Genomic DNA, 23,013 nt, shown 5'->3' with positions numbered 1-23,013 from the left:
TGGGCAGTGTTCCTGCCTCCACCCACCAGATGCCAGGAATACGCCCCCCAACCAAGTCACACCAACCAGAACGGCGGCAGAAGCGCCCACAACTGTGAGTGTAACTCTGTGTCTTACCCACCAGCTTCCTGTAAACCTGTAGCTGGTCTTGGAGGTGGATTTCTTTTCTTTTTTAAAAAAAGATATGATTTATTTATTTTTAGAGAGAGGGAAAAGGATGGAGAAAGAGGGGAAGAAAAACACCAATCACTTGCCTCTCATACGCACCCCAACCAGGGACCGAACCCACAACCCAGGCATGTGCCCTGACTGGAAATCAAACCGGTGACCTTTTGCTTTGCTGGATGATGCCCCACCAACTGAGTCAGGGCCTGGAGGGAGATTTCGTAAGCCACTTCCTGTTGCCTCATGCTCCAGGCCTCTTCTCCATGGCCAGAGATAAGGGGTTTCTGGCCATCTCAAGTTCCTCCTCAAGCATTTGTCCTCCACCCATGAGCTGCCCATTACCCTGACTGTCGCCTCACAGCACACTCCCCATTTTCTTCCACGTGCATCACCGTCTTTTTCTACACTGCTTTTTTTTTTAAGGATTTTATTTATTTTCTTTTTTTAAAAAAGATTTTATTTATTTATTTTTAGAGAGGGTAAGGGAGGGAGAAAGAGAGGGAGAGAAACATCAGTGTGTGGTTGCATTTAGCACACCCCCTGCTGGGCACCTGGCCTGCAATCCAGGCATGTGCACTATACCGGGAATCGAACCGGCGACCCTTTGGTTGTCAGGCTCAATCCACTGAGCCACCCCAGCTCGGGCTATTTATTTATTTTCAAAGAGAAGGGAAGGGAGAGAGAAAGGGAGAGGGAGAAACATCCATGTGTGAAAGAAACATCAATCTGTTGCCTCTCACACTACTGGGCCTGCAACCCAGGCATATGCGCTGACAGGGAATCAAGCCAGCAACCTTTTGGTTCACAGGCCAGTACTCTATCCACTGAGCCACACCAACCAGGGCTCTACACTGCTTCTTCATCCAGGTGACGCTCCCCCAGAGAGGGAGCTGCCTGGTGGCCGAATGATTGCAGGGCGCAAATGCCCCTGCCCTATCGCGCTCAAGCCTCCCTCATTGCCTGCTCCACCAGGCCTCCCTACTTAACTTCCTAGCTTGGCTGAAGCGCAGCACCAGCAGCGATGCTTGTCCTGAGCAGCTCCCAGCTTCATCCCCATTCAAGGCTAGCGGGAGATGGTGCGTTACCACGCAGGGGCCTGACAGGGCCAGCATGGGGGTTGGGCTTCCTGAGGGTCCCTCCATGCCTGCTACTCCGGAGACACTGCACTGGATGGCTCAGATGCTGAGAGTGTGTGACCTCTGCACCTGTGGTAGGAACGACATAACCACCCAAAGGATCTGAGGAGGCCTGGGGCATTGCTCTGATGTTGCCTGAAGTGCAGCCACTCAGGTACCAAGTGTGACAAGTGCAGAAGCACATGCTCGGGGATACCCAGGCAAGTTACATTACCTGGTGACTTGCTAATTTTGGTCTGCGGCCAATCCCGAAGCTGCTGAGGCATCAAAGAAATGGGAAACAGGCAGTGCCCAGGTCAGTCCATCAGACCCTACTGGTCCTGGGACGCCACTTCTGTCCTGCTGTGTAGATGAGTCAGCAAGGCCTCCCTAACCTCATGAGCTGTCGGCCCCTGCAGGGAGCAGCCAGTCAGGTCATGATGGTTACATTCCCACGGGGAGCCCCTGAACTGCCAGGATGATCCGACTGCTGGGGTCTTCAGGCGATGCTGGTCCTGCCATAAAGGAACCTCTGATTTGGGCTCTGGCCGCTCGTTCAGAAGACACTGTTGGTGCCACACTCACCTTCTGGGGACCCGTGAGCTCGAGGTAACCCCTGTACCCTGACACCATCACTGCCTTCCGTTTGCACCACACCTCCTCACATTTAGTGTTGTGCGTCCAAATCCTGCATTTTGTTATTATCTGCGCCTCAAGACTGTCAGTGATCTTTTATAGAAATGTAACTTATTCTTTCACATTCACAGATGGGTTCACCATACCCAGCACTCTTCATCGTCTGTACGACCCGTGCGTCCATTAGGTGTCACCCTCCCTCCTCCTGAAGAACTTACAGAACCTTCCTTGCAGTGGAGATCTGCAAACAGATTCTCTCAGCCTTTGTCTGGACAAGTCTCTATTCTATTTTATTTTTTTCACTGGATATAGAGTTCTAGGTTGGTGGTGTTCTACTCTCAGCCCTTTAAAGTTGTGCCTGTTATTGTTAATGGCTATAGGCAGGTAGCCTGTGGGAGGTCACCCACATGTGTGTATGAAAGTAGGAGTGAAATGCTCTGTTGTTGACAAGGGCTTGGTCCTTCTGAAGGAGTGAGACACCAGGCAGGCCCACGTGGCTCTACAAAAACAGCCAGGCTGTGTGGGGACATGCACTTGAGGCCAGCCCTCCCAGCATCACGGAGAAAGTGTGGGCTTTTAGGCCTCTCAGCTGACATCTCCTTTGTGAAATATCTGATTCTCAGGGCCTTTAGGGTATGAGTGATGTTGAAACAATAGAGTCTTACAGACTAACTTGCTTGACAGCTCCCAAGCCAGCTCAATGCTTCACTGGATGGCCCACAGGGAGCAAGCATGTGGTTGAGGGAGGGCAGACCAGCAGCACATGTGGGTGCTCCGGCTGCCCTGGTGGAGTTCCCTCTGGGGAGGGGCACCCTTCCTAGTTCCTCTCCCCGCCTTGCCCTAAACCAGCCTGGCATCATCACTGTCATCGTGGCCCCTGTCCCCCAAGCCCCTGGAGCACTAAGGCCTTGCCGTGTGTGGATGGTGTACATAGTGCTTGAGTTAACCCTGGTTGACCCCTGTGTGGAGATCTGGGCTGAGAGACCTGGGAGCAAAAGAGCCAACCCCCATGTGCCCGCTACCACCGCGGTGTCCCAAATCCGGCTCCTGCCTTGCCCCTGCTGTTCCCTCTGCCAGAAACCCTTCCTGGTTCTGATGATCAGGTGTCAGCAGAGAGCTTGTAGTGACAACAAGCAGGGCCGCTTTGCCGCTGCATTGCCTATGCTGCTGGCTTCTGATGTCTTCTGTTTCCCTTCCACCCACGTTATTTCACTCTTGCATTAAGCATGGCTGACAGACAGGAATCTCTCCCTGCCTGTTGAGGAATTTTCTCTGTGTTCCTGTGATACTGCTCAAAGCCCCTGAGTCTTCAGTGAATGTCCTGTGTGGGCCTGATCTGCTGATCTGGCACACGCTGATCTGCTTTCTGTCTCTTTAGTTTTGCCTTCTCTGGAAACACATATAAATGGACTCAAACAACACATGAGGTCATATGTTGGTGCCTCTCACTTAGCGGCTTCAAAGTTCGTCCATGTTGTGTCCATTGGGAGTTTGTTTCCTTTTATTACTGGATGGTATTCTCTTGTTTCTCGGTCTACCAACTGAGGGACATTTGGGTTGTTGCCAGTTTTCAGATACTAAGAGCAATTCTGCTGTGCTCATTTAGGTATAGGTTCCTAGTGCACTTTCATTTCTCTTGGCTGATTCCTAGGAGTGGAATTGCTGGGTCATGTGGTAGTTCTGTGTTTAACCTTTAAGAAACTGCCAGACTGTTTTCCACAGCAGCCACATGGTGCATGTTCCCACCAACCATGGACGAGGGTTCTGGGCTGCTGTTTATCTTTACTGTTCTAGCCGTTCTGATAGGTGCACAGTCTGCGCTTTATTGATGGGTTACAGTGCTGAGTGGCTTCTCACCTGTTTAGCGGCAGTTTTTCATGTCTTCTTTTCATCTCTTTAACCTAATTCCAAGCAAAGGCCACTTATACGTTGCATCTCCAAGGGCCCTGCCTGGATGAGACCCCCACTGGTGCTGCGCTCCTCATTTTCTGACCTGCAGCCCAGGCAGGGATCAGGTCAGGTCATGGTCGTGGGTTGGGTCGGCTGGGCCTGAGTCTGCTTTGGAAGGAGCCTGCCCAGGTCTTAACAGTCCCAGGGCCTGTGTGCCTGCACAGGCTGCTTCCCAGTCCTGGAGCAGGACAAGGGCCTGGAGGATGTCCCTTTCTGTTAGCCCAGTATGGGGGGATGGATTTGGAAGTGTGGGGTGGTTTGTGGGGTGTCAGATCCCATGGGGTAAGTGCTAGTGCATAGAGTGACCCCACAGGTCTGCTTCAGACAGCAGAGCCCTTTGAGATACTTGGCAAAAGAGGGGGTTCCTGGTAAACAAATGATGTATGTATGGCCCTCATATCCTGGCTGACTGAGCTGTCTCCGTCACATGCCCACAGCCATTAGCCCACGGGCCCCAAGAGGTCAGCCACCTGTTAAGTCTTGGCCTGCCTGCTGGTTGGTTCTCCCCACGAGGGTGGAGCCGCTGCACTACCCCATCTCCCCAGGGCCTGCCATGGGCCTCCCATTCTGGAGGGGGAATCTGACAGGCATCCACTCAGGGAGGTACTGTGGGGGGGCGCAGGGGTGGAGAGTCTCCCTCACTCTTAAGTGAGGCAGGGTGGAGGCCAGAGCGGTGGGCTCTGGTGGAGGTGGGAGAACACAGCCCCCTGCTGCCATGTGGAGGAGGGCAGGGTGGGTGGGCAGGGGACAGCTGGCACAGAGGTGGATTTGGGCCCTGGGGGTTTGGGGGGGGAGGAAGGGGGTCATGGTACAAGCCAGGACCACACTGTGGGGTGGTATCTGCTACACATTCTTTTCTGATCCACATTCTTTTCGAAATTCTGCCAGAAGGCTGATCTCTGAATAGCTGAGCTTTTTAAGTACTTCTTTTGAGTTTTTTTACTATATATATTTTTATGACATTTGGAAATTCTGCCACCCCAAGCACAGTGACAAACTGCTCTGAGACTGTGACATTGGAGCTAGGCAGGCGTCGGGCTTCATCCTGCCAGTGGTGCGGGGGCCAGAGCCCCCTCGCCAGCCTGCCTCCTGGCCAGCGGTGCTCACCCACTCCGATTTCCACTTGAAGGCGGTGTCTGTGAGGAAGGCTGGCCTGACCTGATGATGGTTTTAGGAGACCAGCGAGGGGCTGCCCACTGCCTCTGTCTCCACTCTTGAGACTCATGTCCCCTGAGCCCCAGTGCCATTCAGGGAACTCCTACTGATCCTTCAAAACCCGGCTTGGGTGACCCTCCCTGTGGTTTTCAGACATGTGTTTTCTCTCACCTTTCCTGAATGCGTGGTCGTTACCCTGCTCCTTAGATAACCGGAAACTAGGCTCTACATTTCCAGCTATCTTTATTTAGCGTTTTCCTCTTTTGCTTTTTTGCAGGATTCTGTTTCACTGAGACCATCAATTCGATTTCAAGGAAGCCAAGGGGTGAGTTGTTTTTGTGTTACTCACATTCAGAGTTGTGGGACTGGTGCAGGCTGGGGCCTGTCATGACTCGCTGGGCACAGCAGTAGTTGGGTGCAGCGATTGGCCCCCTCCACCTCCGTTCCAGGCCAGTCCCCGTACCAGGCTGGGCTCCGCCTCTAGATGCGCCCAGGCTGGTCCGGGGCCCCTGTAGCGGACTCGTACCTGGCTCTCAGGCCCCCAACCCCTGTTCTGACTTGATCTCTGCACTAATTCAGTGCCGTGGTCCAGACCCCAGGCAGTGTCCTCTCTTGGGTAGGCACTCATTTCCCTCTGTGGACCCAAGATCATGGGTGTTTGTCTGTTTTTTGGTACTGGCTGAGGGGATAATAGAAACTCAGTGCCCTCATTTTATTCTGAAATGTACTTTATTCCAAATGACTATGTTAAGAGAAAAATCAGGGAATGAAAGAACGGGCGAATTGTTCATAATCCTTTCCCTCTAGCCTTAGGACCGCCCCCCCAGTACCTCCCACCTGCCAAACACCCATTGGAACATTAGTTTTCTTGTAGTCTTTATTGCAGATCTTTTGTTTTTATGAAGAGTTGCCACGTGTTTAAGTCAGTTGCCACCCGAGGGCCAGCTGTGGGTTTTGGCCAACCACGGTGTTCCAGAGAGGGAACCTCTAGGAAATGCGCGTCTGGGTGTGCAGATGCAGGGATACGTAGACATGCTCATGGGGCACGCAGGAGCCGGTGCCACAATCCACGGGGGGTTTCTTCTCAGAGACCAGCGTTTCCCTCTTAAAACCGTCAGCTGATTAGGAGAGGCCCACCCAGACCGTTGAAGGTCCTCTCTTTTACTTAAAGTGAGCTGGTCATGGATGTCAGTGTCTGTACAACACCTCCACACACATCCAGATTAGTGCTGTGGTGTCCCAGGAGCTGTGGCCTGGCCAGGGAACACACAAACTGACCATCGCATCAATACCATCCAAGGTTGGCAAGACACCCCGAAAGGCCCAGATAACCCCCATGCCCCTGTGTCTTCTCAGGAGCATCTGTGCTTCCATTGGCCCCAACGGAGTCTTGTGGTCAGCCTTTTGCCACCTTTCTTTATTTTCCTTGGGACATTTCTGGGGTGTTGGCAGGGCTGTCTTGGGCTGACTTGGGCTTGCTGCCAGACTGGCCCCATGGTACCCGCCGGCGGCCATGGTCACCCTGTGCCCTCAGCAGCTGTGGAAAGAAGAAGCCAGTGCACGTAAAGGGCCGCTGTGGTCAGTGTTCACTTTTCAGCAAGACCCCACATGTCCACTCACAGATGCTTCATGAGGTTCTCCTGGGCTGTGCCCGCCTATGTCTCCCCAATTCCTGTGGGAAGTCTGAGAGCCACATTCATTCCAGATGTGAGGGTCCCACCATCTTAGGTTTTAGAATCATGCTTTGCCCTCTTTTTCTTCCTTCCGGGCTTTCTTTTGTCTAATGGAGTTTCTAGAAGATTTCAGGGTGGAGGTGCTGAGCTGCAGCTCCAGGCAGGCCAGGCCACGATTCTTCACCAGAAGGCTCTTCCCCGTGTGAGCCTGTGTGAGGGCTGGGATGGGCTGTCTGCCGGGGGGTGCTGTTCTTCCACAGCTTGCTGCCTCGATTCAGGTGCTGGATCCGCCTCCCTGACATCTGTATGTCCTCTGCCTCCAGGCATCGATGGGACGTGTCCCCTTCCTCCCTGTCAGGAGTGATGGGCCTGGTCTGGTGCCAGGCTGCGCGTTCATGGTCACTCAGACTGGCAGGGAGGAGGCAGGGCGTCTCGGCTCTCCCCTCCCACTTCTCCTGGTCTTTCTGTTGCATGTGCCCAACTGGGCCTGGGTGTTCCCCAGAAGTAAGGACAGGGTTTTGCTCTGTGCACAGCACCTGAAAGGTTAGCGGGAGGTGGGGTGTGGATGAAGGAGCAGGAGGGCAGTGGAGCTGGAGAGAACATGCTCATTAAGGGCCTGGCTGATTTGATGTTCAGGGACCTGATCCCTACAGACCCATGAAGCTGACAGACGGAGGACTGAGACCCTATCTGTAGGCTCCTTAGCTCCGGGACCTTAGCCAGTTCTTCCTCTGTCCCTCAGCCTCCTCACCCACCACCAGGTGGGGACCTTGTCCACTTAGAGGGTTGTGTGCAGATTACATGGCGTTAGGAGATCCAGTGTGCTCCCTACAGCCCAGGATGAGCTCACTCAGCTCCTGGTGCTCTTCCCCCTCAGATGTGAATGTGGTGCAGCTGGCATAGGGTCACGGCATCAGCACACCTCCTTGGTGGGTGTTAGTCTCATCGCGGCCACCTCCCAGCCTAGGCTGGGAGCGCCACTAGTTCCAGACTGTAGAAGTGTGCAGCTGGGCTGCTTGTTGACTGGTTCCTTGGGACATTCCCCCGCCCGCGGCCCCGCCTCCCGGGTTGGCAGGGCAGGTCTGGGCTTGCAGCCAGACTGGCCCCATGGCGCCCTCTGGTGGCCACAGTCACCCTGTGCGCTTTACCGCCTTCACTACATTCCCTGGAGAGCTAGGCAGCACCTGAATGTATCCAGCCTCCAGAGCTGTGTCTGCTGGAGCAAAACACTCACCTGTCCATTTGCTGGGTACATGTTTGCATCTGTGTTTTCTGCGCTCTCAGGAGCACTGAGCCAGCTGACTAGCCTTCTACTATCAGGAGGTCGCTTCTGAGTTGTTAACCCCTGAGTGCGGGTGAAGCCACCCCCACATAGCCAACCCCACTCCAGAGCTCTTCGATTGGGAAAAGGAGAGGTAGGGTTTTGTCTGGGGCTGTTCAGGGCCTTGACATTTCCCTGGGCTGTGATGTCAGTTTTGAGAACAAGGTCTGACAGGGCTGGTCACAGGCCTTTGGCCAATGTCTGTGAGTCTAGGAACCATGCCTGTTATAGGATGTGCTCCAGGTTGAGCCACAAGGTGCCTGTTATTGTGTCAGTGGTAACAGGGACTATTTGGCAATATCTAAAAAGTATCTATAGAATGGGGGTTTTGGAGTGTGGGGACACCATACACCAAGGTTGAGCAGCCAAGACCCCAGGAGCCTGGGGAGGGGAGGCAAGGGCGGGCCATTGCTCTTCTGAGACCCATGAAGAGGGAAGAGAGGAAGGTGCTTAGAAAGAGCCTTGGGTATGTGGCTGGGGAAGTGAGGCCTCCTGCCATGCCAGCAAAAAAGGCTGCTTTGCTCCTAGAAGGCGTGTTCAGCCACAGTAGTGATTCTCCTTCCCCACAGCGGTCCCCTGGGAATGGAAATAATGAAGCAAACTGATGGTCCCTGGGAACCCCTCTGGTCAGAGAGGACCTGGTCAGTGGTGTTTGGCTCCCATGTCCACCTGTTTCTTCTTTTTGCCTGGACATCTAGTGCTGTCCCCCGCCATGTTGCTCCCACCCCCAGCTGGGACTTGATTTGTCCCGAGCTCCCACCTGTACTGCACATGAGGACCTGGGCGGTGGGGGGACAGTGGCAATGGCTGGCTTGGGGCAGATTTCAAAGGGAGGAGGAGGTGAAAGCCTTTTGGCCAGGACCCCACTGACCACTGCAGTAGAGCCAGTGCCTCCTTCAGGCCTCAGGCCTCAGAGGTACTCAAGACATCTGGGATGGGATGAGTGTGTTTATTGCTCCAGTTCGTCACAGACACTTGCCCCCACCCCCATAACCTCGTGTCGGTGCTGCCATCAGATGTAGCCACATAGTAGCCCTGGGGTGGGGGGCAGCTGAGACTTCGTCCAGAGGGCACACTCGTGGCTGCTGCATTTCAGGCCATGTCCTGGCACACATGGCATAATCTCCTTTGGCAGGGACAGCTTCGCATTGCTGGGCTGTCTGTGCCAGCTGGCTGCTTCCCAGAGACTGGGAATTATTAACTGGCAACAACCCATTAGCCAAAGGATTCCATAGTAGTGGTGCTATGGGGCTGGGGTCGGGCTCCCAGCATATCTGTGTGCCCCCCTACGCCCACTGTTCTGAGGGCACTGGTCACAAGCTCCCTCTGTGCATGTGGTTTCCCCCGTCACTAGCAGGACCATGCTCTCCTGAACATTGGTTTCAAGCCCCGTGTTGCCCACTGCCCTGCACAGACTGGCCTCTGGCTCTGTGCTGGGCCCTTCCCTCCCCTGGAATGAATTTTGGAAGTGGGCATATGTGCCTGAGTGGAAAAGGCCTACACAGGGTGAAAGGGCCACAGTGAAGAGTCCCTCACCCCCTGCCCAGGGGGGCGCATGGTGGCTGCTCCCTACACAGGCTTGGGTAGGGCATCTGCAGCGTGGTGAGTGGGCCTCTAGGCACATGGCATGGCCCTACCATCAACTCTCCGCCAGGCTGCAGGGGGTGTCCCGGAGCTGTCACAAGGGGGCTTCCTACACCTGTGCACTCAGGCAGGCGTCCCCTTTGTCTTGATCCAGTGTGGGATGTGCTTGTCATGATGGTGGCTGCACAGTAGCAGTGTTCTGTTTTGCAGCTGGAGCCAGTGTGCATTCTTCCCACCTGCCTGCCTGGGTGGGGCTGCACAAGCTGATGGGTGGGGTAGGTAGGGTGGGAAGTACCCAGAGCCACGAGAGCCTTGGGGCTCAGGCTGGATCCCCATCTCTTTAGGGGTTACAGCCCAGTGGGGACTGACAATCTCTGTAGCCACTGCCTCCTGAGCTGAGACAGACAGATGCTGCCTGAGGAGACCAGGTCCTCCCAGACCAGGACTGGGTTAGGGAGAGGATCAGAACGAGCACGGGGAAGCTACCCATATTGAGCTCAGGTTCCCCGGAAACTCCTTTTCATTATGCTGACCGGTGCATGAGCTTTCTGCATGTTCTGGGTAGCTGTGTGCAAATGTGCACCCGGCTGTGCTTGAGTCTCCCTTGTGACCTTCAGAAACCTTGCTCATTGTCACAGGGCAGTAGACAGACACTCAAGCGGAATCTGTATTCCCATGGAGGAGGTGGGAGGAAGTCATTAAGTGGGAGCGAGGGGCAGAGCATCTTGACTGTCCAGCGTGCCCTGCTAGCTTCTGACACCCACCTTGTTTCATTTCACCTTTAAGGATGCCCTGTTTGGTGGGTGGGGAAACTGAGCCATGGCCCACATCTGGGTGGGGTCCTTGCTGCCGGGTGCATGTCGAGTGTTCTGTACTCCCTTGGGTCCTGTCACTGCCAGGAAAGCAGAGGTATGTTTTGAAGGAAAGTGCTGGCATCTTCTTGCCATAAGGGTCACAGTGTGTGGACGGGCAGGGTCCAGCAGCTGACCTGTGCCACAGTCTCCTCCATACTTTGGACTCTTGTGGACTCTTGGTGACACTACTCCCCCAATCTCTGCAGCACATCTCCATCCCCCAGCCTGACTGCCCCTCAGAGGCTCGGACCTTCTCCTTCTACCTCTCCAACATTGGCCGTGACAGCCCCCAGGGCAGCTTCGACTGCATCCAGCAGTACGTCTCCAGGTGAGGCCCAGAGCACCGGCCCTGCCTCCCCGCCTCTGCCCTGAGCCCCTTCCCCCAGCTCAGACCACTGTGCAGGTGTTTGCCCACCGCTTCTGGCCCCATGTCCCCTTCTCTCAGATGAGCCCCTCTGACTCCTTCCAGTGTGTCCTAGGGTGTAGGTGCTGGCGTTGTGCCTGTGACCCAGGGGCCTAGGTCCCCTTGTTTCTTCTTGGTCAAGATGTACCTTGTGGAAACCAGGTGGCTCCATCAGTGCTGAGCCCCATTTCCTGGCAGGGGATGGTCAGGGTGGGGGTTTGGGCCCCAAGACCATATCTTCCTGTCTCCCAGGTACTCATCTTGGCTCCTGGCCCCTTGTCTTACAGCCATGGGGACGTACACCTGGACTGCTTGGGTAGCATCCAAGACAAAATCACAGTGTGTGCCACCGATGACTCCTACCAGAAGGCGCGGCAGAGCATGGCACAGGCCGAGGAGGAGACGCGGAGCCGGGGTGCCATCGTCATCAAGGCCGGAGGCCGCTACCTAGGTGAGGAAGGGGACCTGGGCTCCAACCGGAGGGGCTCCACCCTGGGGGCTATTGCCTGCTAGGCAACTGTTGGGAGAGCAGGAGGCATTCAGGGCCCATCCGTGCCAGGAGCAGGAGTGACGGGTGACAGAGGTGTGTGGCCCAGCCCCTGAGCAGGACTAGCCAAGCCCATGTCAGGTCAGAAAGAAGGCTCTGCTGAGTCAGGTGGGGCTATGCTGTTTGCTGCCTCCGAACACCCCGGTGGACTCAGGGCCCAAGAACTGGAGGAATTTGAATTTCGGCCTCTCTCCCAGGCTGCAGCCTCAAGGGCCTTTACCCATCAGGGACTCAGACGTGCTCCGTGAAGACAGGGTGGCCATATTTTCTCAGGCCACCACCCTGTCTCATCTGCCCAGATGACTCCTCACCAAGGCCGAGATGGCCAGCCTGCTGCCAACTGCCAGATGCACCCCACAGCGGCCTGCTGCTGTGCTGGGGCTGGCGAGGGGCCATGAGGCTGAGACCGGGAGGGAAAGGCCGTGACCCCTGCTAGCCCAGTAGGCTCCAGCAGCTCAGCATCTGCTCGGAAATACTTTTGGTGAAATTAAGACACTGACAACCTTAAAAGTTGAGAGAAAAGTACAGTTTGTTCAGAAAGCTCATCATCTAGCTGCAGCCTTTTCACCTCCTGGACAGAGGCAGAGTTGAGGAGTTAAAAGAATTTATTGCCGGGGGAAGAGAAGCATTAGGCTGGAGAGGCATGAACCAGCCTACAGTAAACAAGGACCTCAGTGGCTTTGTGAGGTTTTTCTTTTTTAACAAATGGCAGGAAGGTGTCAAAAACCCCTCCCCAAAGAAAGCCTGGTTTCCTTTGCTTGGCTGTGGGGTTGGCTCTGAATGAAATCCCTGTCAGTCAGTGCTGAGTCCCAGTGGACAGGGTCGCCAGCCGCTGGGGCCAGAACCAAAAATGCTTCACCTACTTTCTTTTGCCTCCAGATGCAAACATAGAAATTCATACAAATCTTAGTACATTTCTGGGTCCTTGGCCAAAAACTTGGTCAAGCTTTGTCTTATTGGACTACTTTGTATATGCAGTGAGGGTTTTTGCAGCCCTTTACGCTTTGATGGAAACACTCATCTGGCCTCTTAGATGCTGACAGGCACCTCTGGCTGGGCCTGGTCTTTCCCCTCCCCATGTCAGCCTGTCAGCTGGGTTCTCTAGGGATGGAGTCAGGTCCTGAGGATTCAAGAAACACCTTCCTGTGTTAACCTGACAAATCAGATTTGAGGGATAAGAGCAAAAAGAAGGCATCATGGAGAGTTTTTTGGGCCACGGGTTTGGGGCGTGCACTGCCCTCACTCAGCCATCCACATTGCCTCGGTATCGGCGCTCTGTCCTGAATGGAGGTAATGACTTCCTTCCTTGAGAGCGGTGCTTACTGGCTCAGTGGAGGCGGCAGCCATGCTGGACCCCATAGTCTGTACCAGAAGGATGGGGAGCGGCCCGCTGCTGCCAGGCACCACCACATCTGCCTGAGGAACAGGCACTTGGAGGTGCAGCTGGGGATCTGCTAACATCCCAGGTTCTCCAGAGGAGCTGCCCAAATGGCTGACATCTTTATTCCCTTCTTTCTTACAAAAGAGAATGGTGGATCCCGTGGGGCCCTTGGCAAGTCACGCCATCCCCCGCCCCCCATTTAACATCAAGAGGGCTCCTGGACCAGCCCCCTCTCCCTGTGGTGGTCAGTGTTTTTGGTCCCCAGGATTTAGGTTGCCCATGATGAAGTCAGTTATGGCCCTAAACATGCTCTTCTGCCGCTCTCACTTCTGAGCCTGGAGGTGCCCAGTGAACTGTATGTGGTCAGCAGGTGGCGCTCTCGGCCACTCTGGCTCCCCACCAGGCAGGCTCGCTGGGACATGCTGGCTTGGCAGAAGTTGGTGGTGCTGGCCATCGCTTTCCACACTCAGGAACTTGGCATCAGCACCAGACACTGGGACCCCATGGTCACCCACTCCCCTCCTCCGATCCTTAATTTAACACCCTGGTTCTCGTTGTAGGCAAGAAGGTTCAGTTTAGGAAACCAGCCCCAGGGGCGACAGATGCCGTGCCCTCCCGGAAGCGGGCAACCCCCATCAACCTGGCAAGTGCCATCAAGAAGAGTGGTGTTAGCGGGGGTGGTGGGGTGTCTCAGAGGCCTTTCCGTGACCGGGTGCTGCATCTTCTGGCACTGAGGCCCTACCGGAAGGCAGAACTGCTGCTGCGGCTACAGAAGGATGGCCTGGCCCAGGCAGACAAGGACACGCTGGACAGCCTCCTCCAGCAGGTGCATGCTTACCCAGGGCTGGCTGGGGTGGGGTGGGGTCCAGCCAGCCTATGAGCACCTTCTGCAGATGGTCTGGACACACAGTGGGCCGGGAGCGTGGCATTTACTGTCTGCGGGCTTATGGGTCAGCTCAGAGAGACACTAGCGCTGTGCTCTGTGACATCTGCTAGCACATAGGTGGCAGGCATTGCACAAGAGATCCAAGACTCCAGTTGCATGAGTGTTTTAGAATTGAGTGAAACCAGGTATGCACCCTTGTTAGTTAGCAAGAACCAGGGCTCAGCAGTTAGGTGGGCCTCCCTGCCATTCACCAGCTGTGGCTCTTGGCAGGACTCTTCACTTCTAAACCCTCCAGTTTCCATGTGTGGCTGGGACATGACTGCAGCACCTCTTGTGGGGACTAGGGCTTACCTGGCAGGAACCTGGGTGCTGGCAGGCGGAGCCTGCTACTGAAAACAGCTGTGCTTTGGAGCAGGTGCAGGGAGCACAGCCACCTCCCCGAGTCCCTGCTCTGGATGCCCTCAGGGCTCTAAGAGGCAGCTAGAGGACCTGGGAGGTGAGCGAGTGGCTTGCTCTGGCTTCACCACATCAGCCAGGCCATGCACATGCTGCTTCACTGTGCTGCTGTGAGGACAGGCCTGCCAGCGACCCGAGGAGAAGGCTCAGTCAGGCCTCTCCGGGCTTCCCTCTGCCAGCTCACCTGTCCTTCCTGCTTTCCGCCTCCGAAACTCTGGGCACTCGGCCAGCACCTCCTGTGGCAGAAGGCCCACACCGAGATGGTAGCTATGCCTGAGGATGAATTTCCACGTTTGCTGAATTCTTCAGCGGGCCTCCACGTGTTCGTTTCCCCTTTCTCAGTGCAGCCCGAAGTGTTTAGTAGGAGGACGTCAGCACCTGTGCTCTGGCTCGGGTCCCTCATTACCCTTACGCCCCAGGCAGTTCATGGCGAAGGACAAGGGTAGGGAGAAGAGGCCTCTGTGATCTTTCCCTGTTGTAAAAGATGAAGCTTCAGTCCATGCATGGTTGCAGATCTGGGCTGGTGCCCAGGCCCAGCCATGGTCGCTGAGGTCCCATGGGCAGGTGCCTCCCCACCCTTTGCCTAGGAAGACATCTCCTGTGTCCCAGGGCCTTGGTACTTGCTGACACCTCACATCACCAGGGCGTCAGGGGCTCCCATGTGCACTCACTGGGCAACTCTCTGGGGATTTGGCCTCCTGAGGTGCCATCCCCAGATCATGGGTGATGCTGGCAGAAACCAAGCAGTGGTTTTTCTTCCTGAGGGTTCAGGATTGGCATGGAAGCTTGCCAAAGAATCCAGAAAGCCCCAGAACCAGGAACAGCCTTCCCAGGGGACTCAGTTCCTTAGATGGTCAAATGTGTTGGCCTTGTCCTGGGAGTTAAAGGGATGCGTACAGCAGGCCTGCCCCCTTTTTCTGTAGCGTGGCGGAAGGCAGCGGAGTTTGACGGTTGTCAGATGTGAGTCAGGACTGAAGACACGGGTGGGACCCACGCCTGCCTGTGGACATGCCTACAGCCCTCACTGCCGTCCGCCTGTGCCCTCCACCTCTCGGGTGGTGTTCCTAGGAATGCCCGCGCTCCTGCCCGCCCCTCTTGCCTGGAATGAAGAAGAAACACGCGAGCCCTTCAAAGGCAGAATGTGAAGCTTTAGCTGATTGAGCACACGGTTGCACCTGAGGTTTACCCTCAGCGCAGCTCTCAGACACGGCAGGATGCCAAGCTCCATCTTCTGGAGAGATGGGTCTGGAGGTGCTGATGAGGACCTGCCTGGAGCACCTGCTCTGTTTTCTAATCCCCAGATGCTCTCGTTGCTCCAGGCCCTTCTGGAACCAGAGAGGCACCATGCTGGGCTCTGGCTTCCCTGCTCAGCCTGGGTTGGCAGCCTCCTGGAGGCAGCCCAGCCATCATCTGCAGGCAGCGTCCTGCTCCGGTTCCTCCTGAATGGGCCCGTCTGCCACATGTGTCTGTGTTCATTCCCCAGCTAGTTCTTCCCAGTGACAGCGGGGAGGCAGCAGGACCCTGTCAGCTTGGGGAAGGGGAAGGTCTCTGGGAGTCCTGTGGGCGGTACCTCGCCCAGGCTGGTCAGCCGCCCCTCCGCCCCAGCACCCTGCGTGAGCAGCACTGACGAAATTGCGCTCCTCAATGGAGCCTTCTCTCTCCTGTGGGAACGTGGAAAGCAGAGATTGAAGGCATCTGTCTCTGGTGCTAGCTGGGCCTCAGAAACCCATAGGCTGTCCTCTTGGGTGGGAGTGTTGAGGGATGGGATGCCCTTCTGGAGAGCATTAAGCAAAGTGTATCAAAAGCTATAAAAATGTTCAGAGCTTTTGACTGACTAACCCCACTTCTGGGAAGCTGGCCGAAGACAAAACATTGCCTGCATGAAAGAGCCTGCACACAGTGACGTCTGTTTCTGCTACCGAGAAACTAGAAGCACGTCAGTGTCCAACAAAGGAAAAACATTTGAATGAATCACAGTGTGGCCATTTGATGGAATATTACTCAACTGTTAAAAACGTTCTTTGTAGGAATCACTGACGTGGAGTCCTCTTAGAACCCAGCAATAGGGAGAAATAGCAACATGCGTGTGCAGGAGACCAGGGTGCCCAGCTTTACCCAGTGAGACAGTCACAGAAGTGCCAGCTTTAGGGGAGTGGCCTTCACAACTTCAAGCACCCTAAGGCAGATGTTTGAAAACCACCTTGGAGACCAACTCAGCCATTGTTAACCAGTGGGAGCAGAGCTGGCTGTTACACAGAAGGTTGGCTCAGTCCAGTCCCTGGATGCCCCCCTCTCCTGGCATCCCCAGCCTCAGCCTACTCTGTTCTAGGAGCTGCAAGTCCTAGTGGGGTGTCTTCATCCATTCAAGCATTCAAGCTGCTGTGACAGTCACATGGACTGGGTAGCTCAAACAACAGGCATTTACTTCTCACAGTTCTAGAGGCTGGATGTTCAAGACCAAGGTGCCGGCAGATTGGGTGGCTGGCAAAGGCCTCCTTCCTGGTTCATAGACAGCATCTCCACACTGTGCCCTCACATGGCAGAAGGGGTGAGGGAGCTTTCTGGAGCTTTTATAAAGAGATTAATCCCATTCATGAGGGCTCATTCGTAGGACCTAATCATCTCCCAGAGGCTCCACCTCCAAATACTATCACATACCGTAACATGAATTTTGGGTGGATATACACATTCAGTCCATAGCAGGGGGTAAGCTGGTGGCAGCCCCCTGTTTTGGAGCCATTCTGGCCCCTAGCAGCTGTAAGGTGTGTGTGTCTGGACCTAGTGCAGAAGAGCTCGGTGTGGGGTGCTATCCTCTTCCCTTCCAGGTCTGCGTGTTTTCTCCATGTCCCCTACCCTTCAGGCTTCCCACCAGGTGACGCTGGCTCTGTGTTGCAGGTGGCCAACGTGAATGCCAAGGACGGCACGTGCACACTGAAGGACTGTGTGTACAAGGATGTGCAGAAGGATTGGCCCGGCTACTCAGAGGGGGACCAGCAGCTACTGAAGCGCATGCTTGTCAGGTAAGGCCACTTCCCCAGGCCTGGCACAGATCTCATCCCCAGAGTGCCGGCGTGGCCTCCCCTAGTGCCAAAGGCCTCAGGGCCAAGCACCAGGTGGAAGGGTCCGCGGGAACTCTCTGGCCCTCCTTCCCACCGCCTGGGCAGCCCATCTTGGCCGCCCGTTGGGGGAAAGGCCAGCTCCCGATGTGTCAGATAGAAGGCATGTGTTGCTCTCTAATACCATAGTGCCTGACAAAGGCCTCAGTCCACCCAGACTGTTTCCACTGCCCCCCTCCCTTCCCATGAAGCTGCTTCTCAGAATCTGTGAGTCCCCAAGGGCTTCTGCTTAGAAGACACCTCCTCCTCAGAACCATCCGAGAATGTGAAGTAGAGAAAGTTAAAGAAAACTCCCCACAGACGTGACTAAGTAGGTTAACTGAACACATCCCCTCTAGGGTTAATTGGAACCAGAGGTCAGTGGTGGCCTAGGGGGCTCTGGGAGGAGTGAGTAATGGCCCGGGACTGATTACTTCTTGATTGATGCCCAGCCTGGGAGCTGGCGGATTGGCGATTACCCGTATTGTGCTGTGTATAATGCGCATCCATGTTTTTGGCCCAAACTTTAAGGAAAAAAATCTTTTGTTTTAATTTTTTAAAATACTTATTTATATTTAGATACTTATTATTTGTATTATAAAGGAACTTTAGCTTTCATTTTTTAACATGATGCAGGGAATTTTATGTAACAAATAATTACAAAACACAAGATACAAGGTATTTTAGGTACTACCCATGTATAATCTGCATCCTTATTTTCCCCTAAAAATTTGGGCAAAATGTGCATTATGACTTGGAGCTCTTTATGAAGGGTGTTTTGTGTGTGTGTGTGTGTGTGTGTGTGTGTGTGTGTGTTTAAGTTCAGCTCTTTTAAGCAGTAATTGCATCTGGAAAGCAGAACTGAGTCAGGGCCACTCTAGGTGAACCCCACGCTTCTCAGCGCTGTCCCCTGCTCTGGCTGTCCAAGGTCTCTAGGCCCTGGGGAGCTGAGAAGGACCATCTCTGTAGAAGAGACGCCCTCTCCCATTTGCCCTTTCTGGTGGTCTCCTGTTGCCTCAGCTAAACATGTCACGTTGTCACTGTCCCCTCCTGCAGGTGTTTTCATTCATCATAGAATTTTTGGTAAAAGGTCCAGTGTTGAAATGGCTGATTACCCCCACCCAGCTGCTTTGAGGTGGCAAGGGGCACTTAGGGGCCAGCAGGGCCGCTCCTGTCTGTCTTTCCTTCAGAGTCTCTCACCAGGTGCCTGTGTTTCTAGACCCCAGGGCCTTGTCCTCACTGAGCTCCCAGGAAGGGGCATGGCTGAGAGCAAGTAGCCCATGTGCATGTTTGCATACAAGTGTGTGTGCACAGGTACGTGTGTTTGGATGGGGGGAAACAGTGCTCAGAGGTTCCCCACCCGGCCCTGTGCACACCCACGTGGACAGCCTCATAGGTGATCTGGCGGGGAGGGGGGCATTGTGGCCCTCAAAGTCTGAAAACTCGCCCTGTCCTTCCTCATGCTTCCTCTAAATCTGCCACTGGGGCAGTATGCTCTTCAGCTCTTCCCATTGTCTTCCCTGTTGTCTATTCTCTTTTTTTTCCTTTTAGGAGATTTATTTGGCTTCTCCCGTCCTGTCTTTTTGGCCATCATTTCTTGTTCCCAAGAGTTCTTCCTGTTGTCTTTTTGTAGCATAGTGTTTTTATCAGTGGCAGTGATGCCATTTTTACTTTTAAGGATTTTTTTTAAATAAGTTTATTGAGATATGATTCACTTAACACAAATCACTCATTTAAAGTGTATGACTTATTGGTATTTAGTCGATTCACAGTGTTGGGCAGCCATCGCGTCTGTCTAATTCCAGGACATTTCCATCACCCCAAAGGAGACTACGTCCTCATTAGCAGTCATTCCCCTATCGCGCTCCCTCAACCCCTGGCAACCACTAATTTGTTTTCTGTCACTATGGATTTGCCTGTTCTGGACATTTCATATAAATGGGATCATATACCACATGGCCTTTTGTGCCTGGCTTTTATGTATTGTAATTTTTTAAGGTTCATCCAGGTTTTAGTGTGTGTCAGTGCTTCATTCCCTTTTATGGCCAAATAATCTATTATGTGGATGGGCCACATTTTGTTTATTAATTCATCTGTCAGTGGATACCCAGGTTGTTTCCACCTCTTGGTGTGATTGTGCTGCTATGAGCATTTGTGTCCAGGGATTTGTGTGAATGTGGATTTTCAGTTCTCTCAAACACTTACCATTTTTTTAAGCTTTTAAAAAGTATTTATTTATTTGAGAGAGAGAGAGAAACATCAATTTCTTATTCCACTTATTTATGCATTCATTGGTTGGTTCTTGTGTGTGCCCTGACCTGGGATCTAACCTGCAGCCTTGATATATAAGGACGATGCTCTAACCAACTGAGCTGCCTGGCCGGGCCTCGCTGCCTTATGGTAATTCTGTGATTAACTTTTTGAAATACCACTAAACTCTTCCTTAGTGACCGCACCATTTTACATTCCCACCCACAGTGCACAGGACTTCCAATTTCTTTTTATTCTCGCCAACACTTCTCTATTTTTGGTTTTGGTTTGTTGTTTTGTTTTGTTTTTTTTTTTAGTGTAATAGGTGTGAGGTAGCATTTCTTTGTGGTTTTGATTTGCGTTTCCCTGATGAAGAACAGTGTTGAGTGCCTAGTCCTGTGCTAACTGACCATTTGTAGATCTTCTTTGGAGAAATGTCTGTTCAAGTCTTTTGACTTTCTGAAGAAAAAACAGGCGTTTTTGTTGTTGAGTTGAAGTTTTCATGCCCTCAGTCTCTCCTTTTTTTTAATGTATTTTTCTCTTTTGGAGACTGGCGTTCATTGCCCAGAAGCCCCGCCCTCCTCAGGACTCCTTCCTGGCGGCTCTGACTCCTCCCAAGGGTCTCTCTGTTTTCTCTTCTCCCAAAGCCACACGTCTGTTCCTCCTATTGTCCAGGTGTGGCCTGAGCAGCCTGCCAGCACCGGGAGAAGTCCTGGGTTCCTTCTCTCCTGGATATGCCGTGGACTCTGCAGCAGACCAGGTCCCATGGCAGGGCTGCACAGGAACAGCCTGGCTGGAGCTCCTCCTTGGAGGTCCCAGAGGCTCCGACCCACAGGCTTCAGGATCCTATGGGACAGTCACCACCTGTATTGCTTTAGTGTTAAATGTTGTTCTCTTGTTTTCTTTCTTCTTCATGTCCTTTTAGTGAGGGACTTGAAAGAGAGCGAACAAAAAATGCCAGTCCTTGGTTTTCAGTCTTTAACCAGAGCTCTGGTGGCTTCCCTGTGGCTGGACAGCAAACCTGCCCCACCTTGGCCATTGGGACCATGTTGCCTAGTGAGCTCCTGCATGTGTGGTTTTTTGGGGTTTTTTTTATCCCCACCTGAGGACATGCTTATTGATTTTAGAGAAAGGGGAAGGGAGGGAGAGAGAGAAAGGAAGAGAACCATCAATGAGAGAGAAACATCAGTTGGTTGCCTCTCTCATACACCCCAGCCTGGGATTGAACCTGCAACCTAGGCATGCGCCCCAACCTGGGATCATACCTGCAACCTTTCGGTTTATGGGACACAGGACAATGCTCCAACTAACTGAGGCACACCGGCCAAGGCAGCTTCTGCATGTTTTGGGTTCCTTTCCTGTGACTCTGCTTGCATGTGGGCCACATGCAGGGGACGGGCAACAGTGGTCTGGAGTGTGGGCCTTGGTCAGAGAGTCAGGCTTGCTTGTCGTTGGTTGAAGCAGCACAAATGTGGCCTCTGAGCCCCTGGACCTCAGCTTCCCTGCAGGCTGAGGAGGCCCCTGGCACCACACATAGCACCAGGTCCCTATCAGGGCCTCTTTCTGCCCATTAAGTGTTGGGGTGCCTGTCTCTTCTTTTATCCCTGGCTGCATTGTTTTGCTCAGGTCCGGGTGAGCCAGTGGCCACCCTTCTCATCCACAAGGAGGTACAGTAGTCTGGGCCCCCCAGGAAGGCGGGTGCTGAATCCAGGAGGCCTTCCTGTCACGGGCCAGGGCATCTTAGTTCTCTTCTACATTCTGTAAAGTTTCTACAATGAACATCATTATTAGGATCAACAGCCGAGGGCCACCACCCCAGTGTCCCAGCTTCCATGGGGAAACAGTACAGACATTGAGAGTTTGGTCAATTCTGCGTGATTTCCTGGTCTCCATGGTAACAGGAGACTAGAGGAGTGGGTCATCAGCTGACCCTTCTCTGGGCACAGGACACCCAGTGGGGCAGTCCTCTGGGCAGCGAGGCCAACAGCCACGGGGCAGCTGTGGATAAACCTAGGGTGGGATGCGCCCTAGCAGCTCTGCCCCCCAGGTCCTAACATACCCATCACACTCGCCCTCCTCTGGTTCAGGGCAGCAGCCCATCCCCAAATCACTCAGGGAAGGCGGGACAGTGTGGTGTCTTTGCAGAGACAGGTGGGCCTGGGTATGCCCTGTGGGTTACTGCTGCAAGCCCCCACCCAACCTGCTTCCCCTTTGCAGGAAGCTGTGCCAGCCGCAGAGTGCAGGCGGCCTTCCCGGAGACTCTGCAGCCACCAGCCCTCCAAGAGAGCACGGGAGCTCGGTCTCACCCCCGCAGGTAGGAGCAGCGGACGTGGGTATGACAGAGGAGGTGCTGATGTTTGTGGAGGAACAAGACAGCAGGTCTCACCCAGAGCCACTGGGCCTGACCCAGCCTTGATGTTTGGGGAATCTGTTGGGCCCTCGGCTCAGGGCTGGGACATTTTCTTAAATAAGTGAGCAGCTGCCTGGCTTCCCTTAGTCTGGAGGCCAGGGCCCAGGACCTGGGTGCGCTTCCCTTGGACACCTTCCAGAGGTGTGGCTAAGGGAGGGACAAGCACTGGACTGCTCTGAGCCTCATGTTGTGTCTGTAGGTGCTTCTGTTGCCTCTCAGGGCTGTGGAGGATCCCGTAAAATCCAGTGTGCTAGCAGGACGAACGGCACCCAGTGGGGCCCTGTGAGCTGCGGTGGCTGCCGCCATTGTAGCCAGTAGTCAGGAAGGGCGGCGGGGGGCGGGGGGCGGGGGGAGGTGCGGCTCACCTCGCTCCGGCTGGGGTGGCCTTTAGCTAAGCCCCTCTCATCATTGCTTGAGCTTTTTTGGTAAAAGCTATCCCCAGCCACCTTTGTGCTCTGACTTGTGAGTCCCACATCCTGGCCCCTCTCCTCTCTCCTCCCCCTTCCCCCTTCCCCCTTCCCTCGCCCCCTCATCTACCCCTCCTCCTCTGGCCTGGAACACTCTACCCATCTCCACAGCCCTGAGGCCTCCTTGTGGAAAGACTAGGGCCATGCACACACCTCGACTGTGGGGCCTTGTTTCACATACATCCTACGGCCACCCCCTGGGTTGGGGCCACCTGGGCCAGTGCAGGCTCCCTTCCTGTGATCTGGCCTTGCCTCACATGCCCCAGTCTAAGCCTCTGTGAAATGGAGATGAGACCCAGACTATGTCACCAGGTCGCCCTGAGATCAGAGTAGTCAGGGGTTTAGGGTGAGGGGTCTCAGCCTGTGGGGCTGCTCTGCTTCCCTCAGGCTTGGCTCACCAACCGTTTCTGTCGTCTGGGGAAGATGTTGAGCACAGCGACATTTCAAACCAATCTCTGGAGGTGGTAGGGCCAGTTCACAGATGACCTGGCCACCCTTCCATCCCCTGCATGTGTCCTTGGGGCAGGCTCCAAGGGCCTGGCTGGTATCTGCGTGCCCCTGTGGCTGGAGCAGGCCTTGCAGCGGGCACTGGGTTTCCTGGGGCCTGCCCCACCTGCGCACTTAGCTCAGGTAGGCCTGTTGCTGCTGAGTTGTTCCCCACTCCC

The 23,013-nt window shown here is 54.3% G+C and overlaps 1 protein-coding gene across 1 annotated transcript in view; it reads left to right on the top strand.

The window, feature by feature from the left end:
* The window catches only part of ELL (elongation factor for RNA polymerase II), a 57,874-nt gene that overhangs the window by 28,791 nt on the left and 6,070 nt on the right, over positions 1-23,013 (top strand). The window contains exons 2-7 of the mRNA XM_054578889.1: positions 5,299-5,346; positions 10,660-10,781; positions 11,144-11,307; positions 13,345-13,610; positions 17,022-17,146; positions 21,689-21,785. Coding sequence (XP_054434864.1) covers positions 5,299-5,346; positions 10,660-10,781; positions 11,144-11,307; positions 13,345-13,610; positions 17,022-17,146; positions 21,689-21,785 — 822 coding nt within the window. The remainder of the gene's footprint in view (positions 1-5,298; positions 5,347-10,659; positions 10,782-11,143; positions 11,308-13,344; positions 13,611-17,021; positions 17,147-21,688; positions 21,786-23,013) is intronic.

This window comes from Pteronotus mesoamericanus, unplaced genomic scaffold (genome assembly GCF_021234165.1).
Source record: "Pteronotus mesoamericanus isolate MK-2021 breed Mesoamerican mustached bat unplaced genomic scaffold, CSHL_Meso_final contig_502, whole genome shotgun sequence".
NCBI lineage: Eukaryota > Metazoa > Chordata > Mammalia > Chiroptera > Mormoopidae > Pteronotus > Pteronotus mesoamericanus.
Note: the sequence above shows the minus strand (reverse complement) of the source record. Positions and strands in the feature narration are given on the sequence as shown.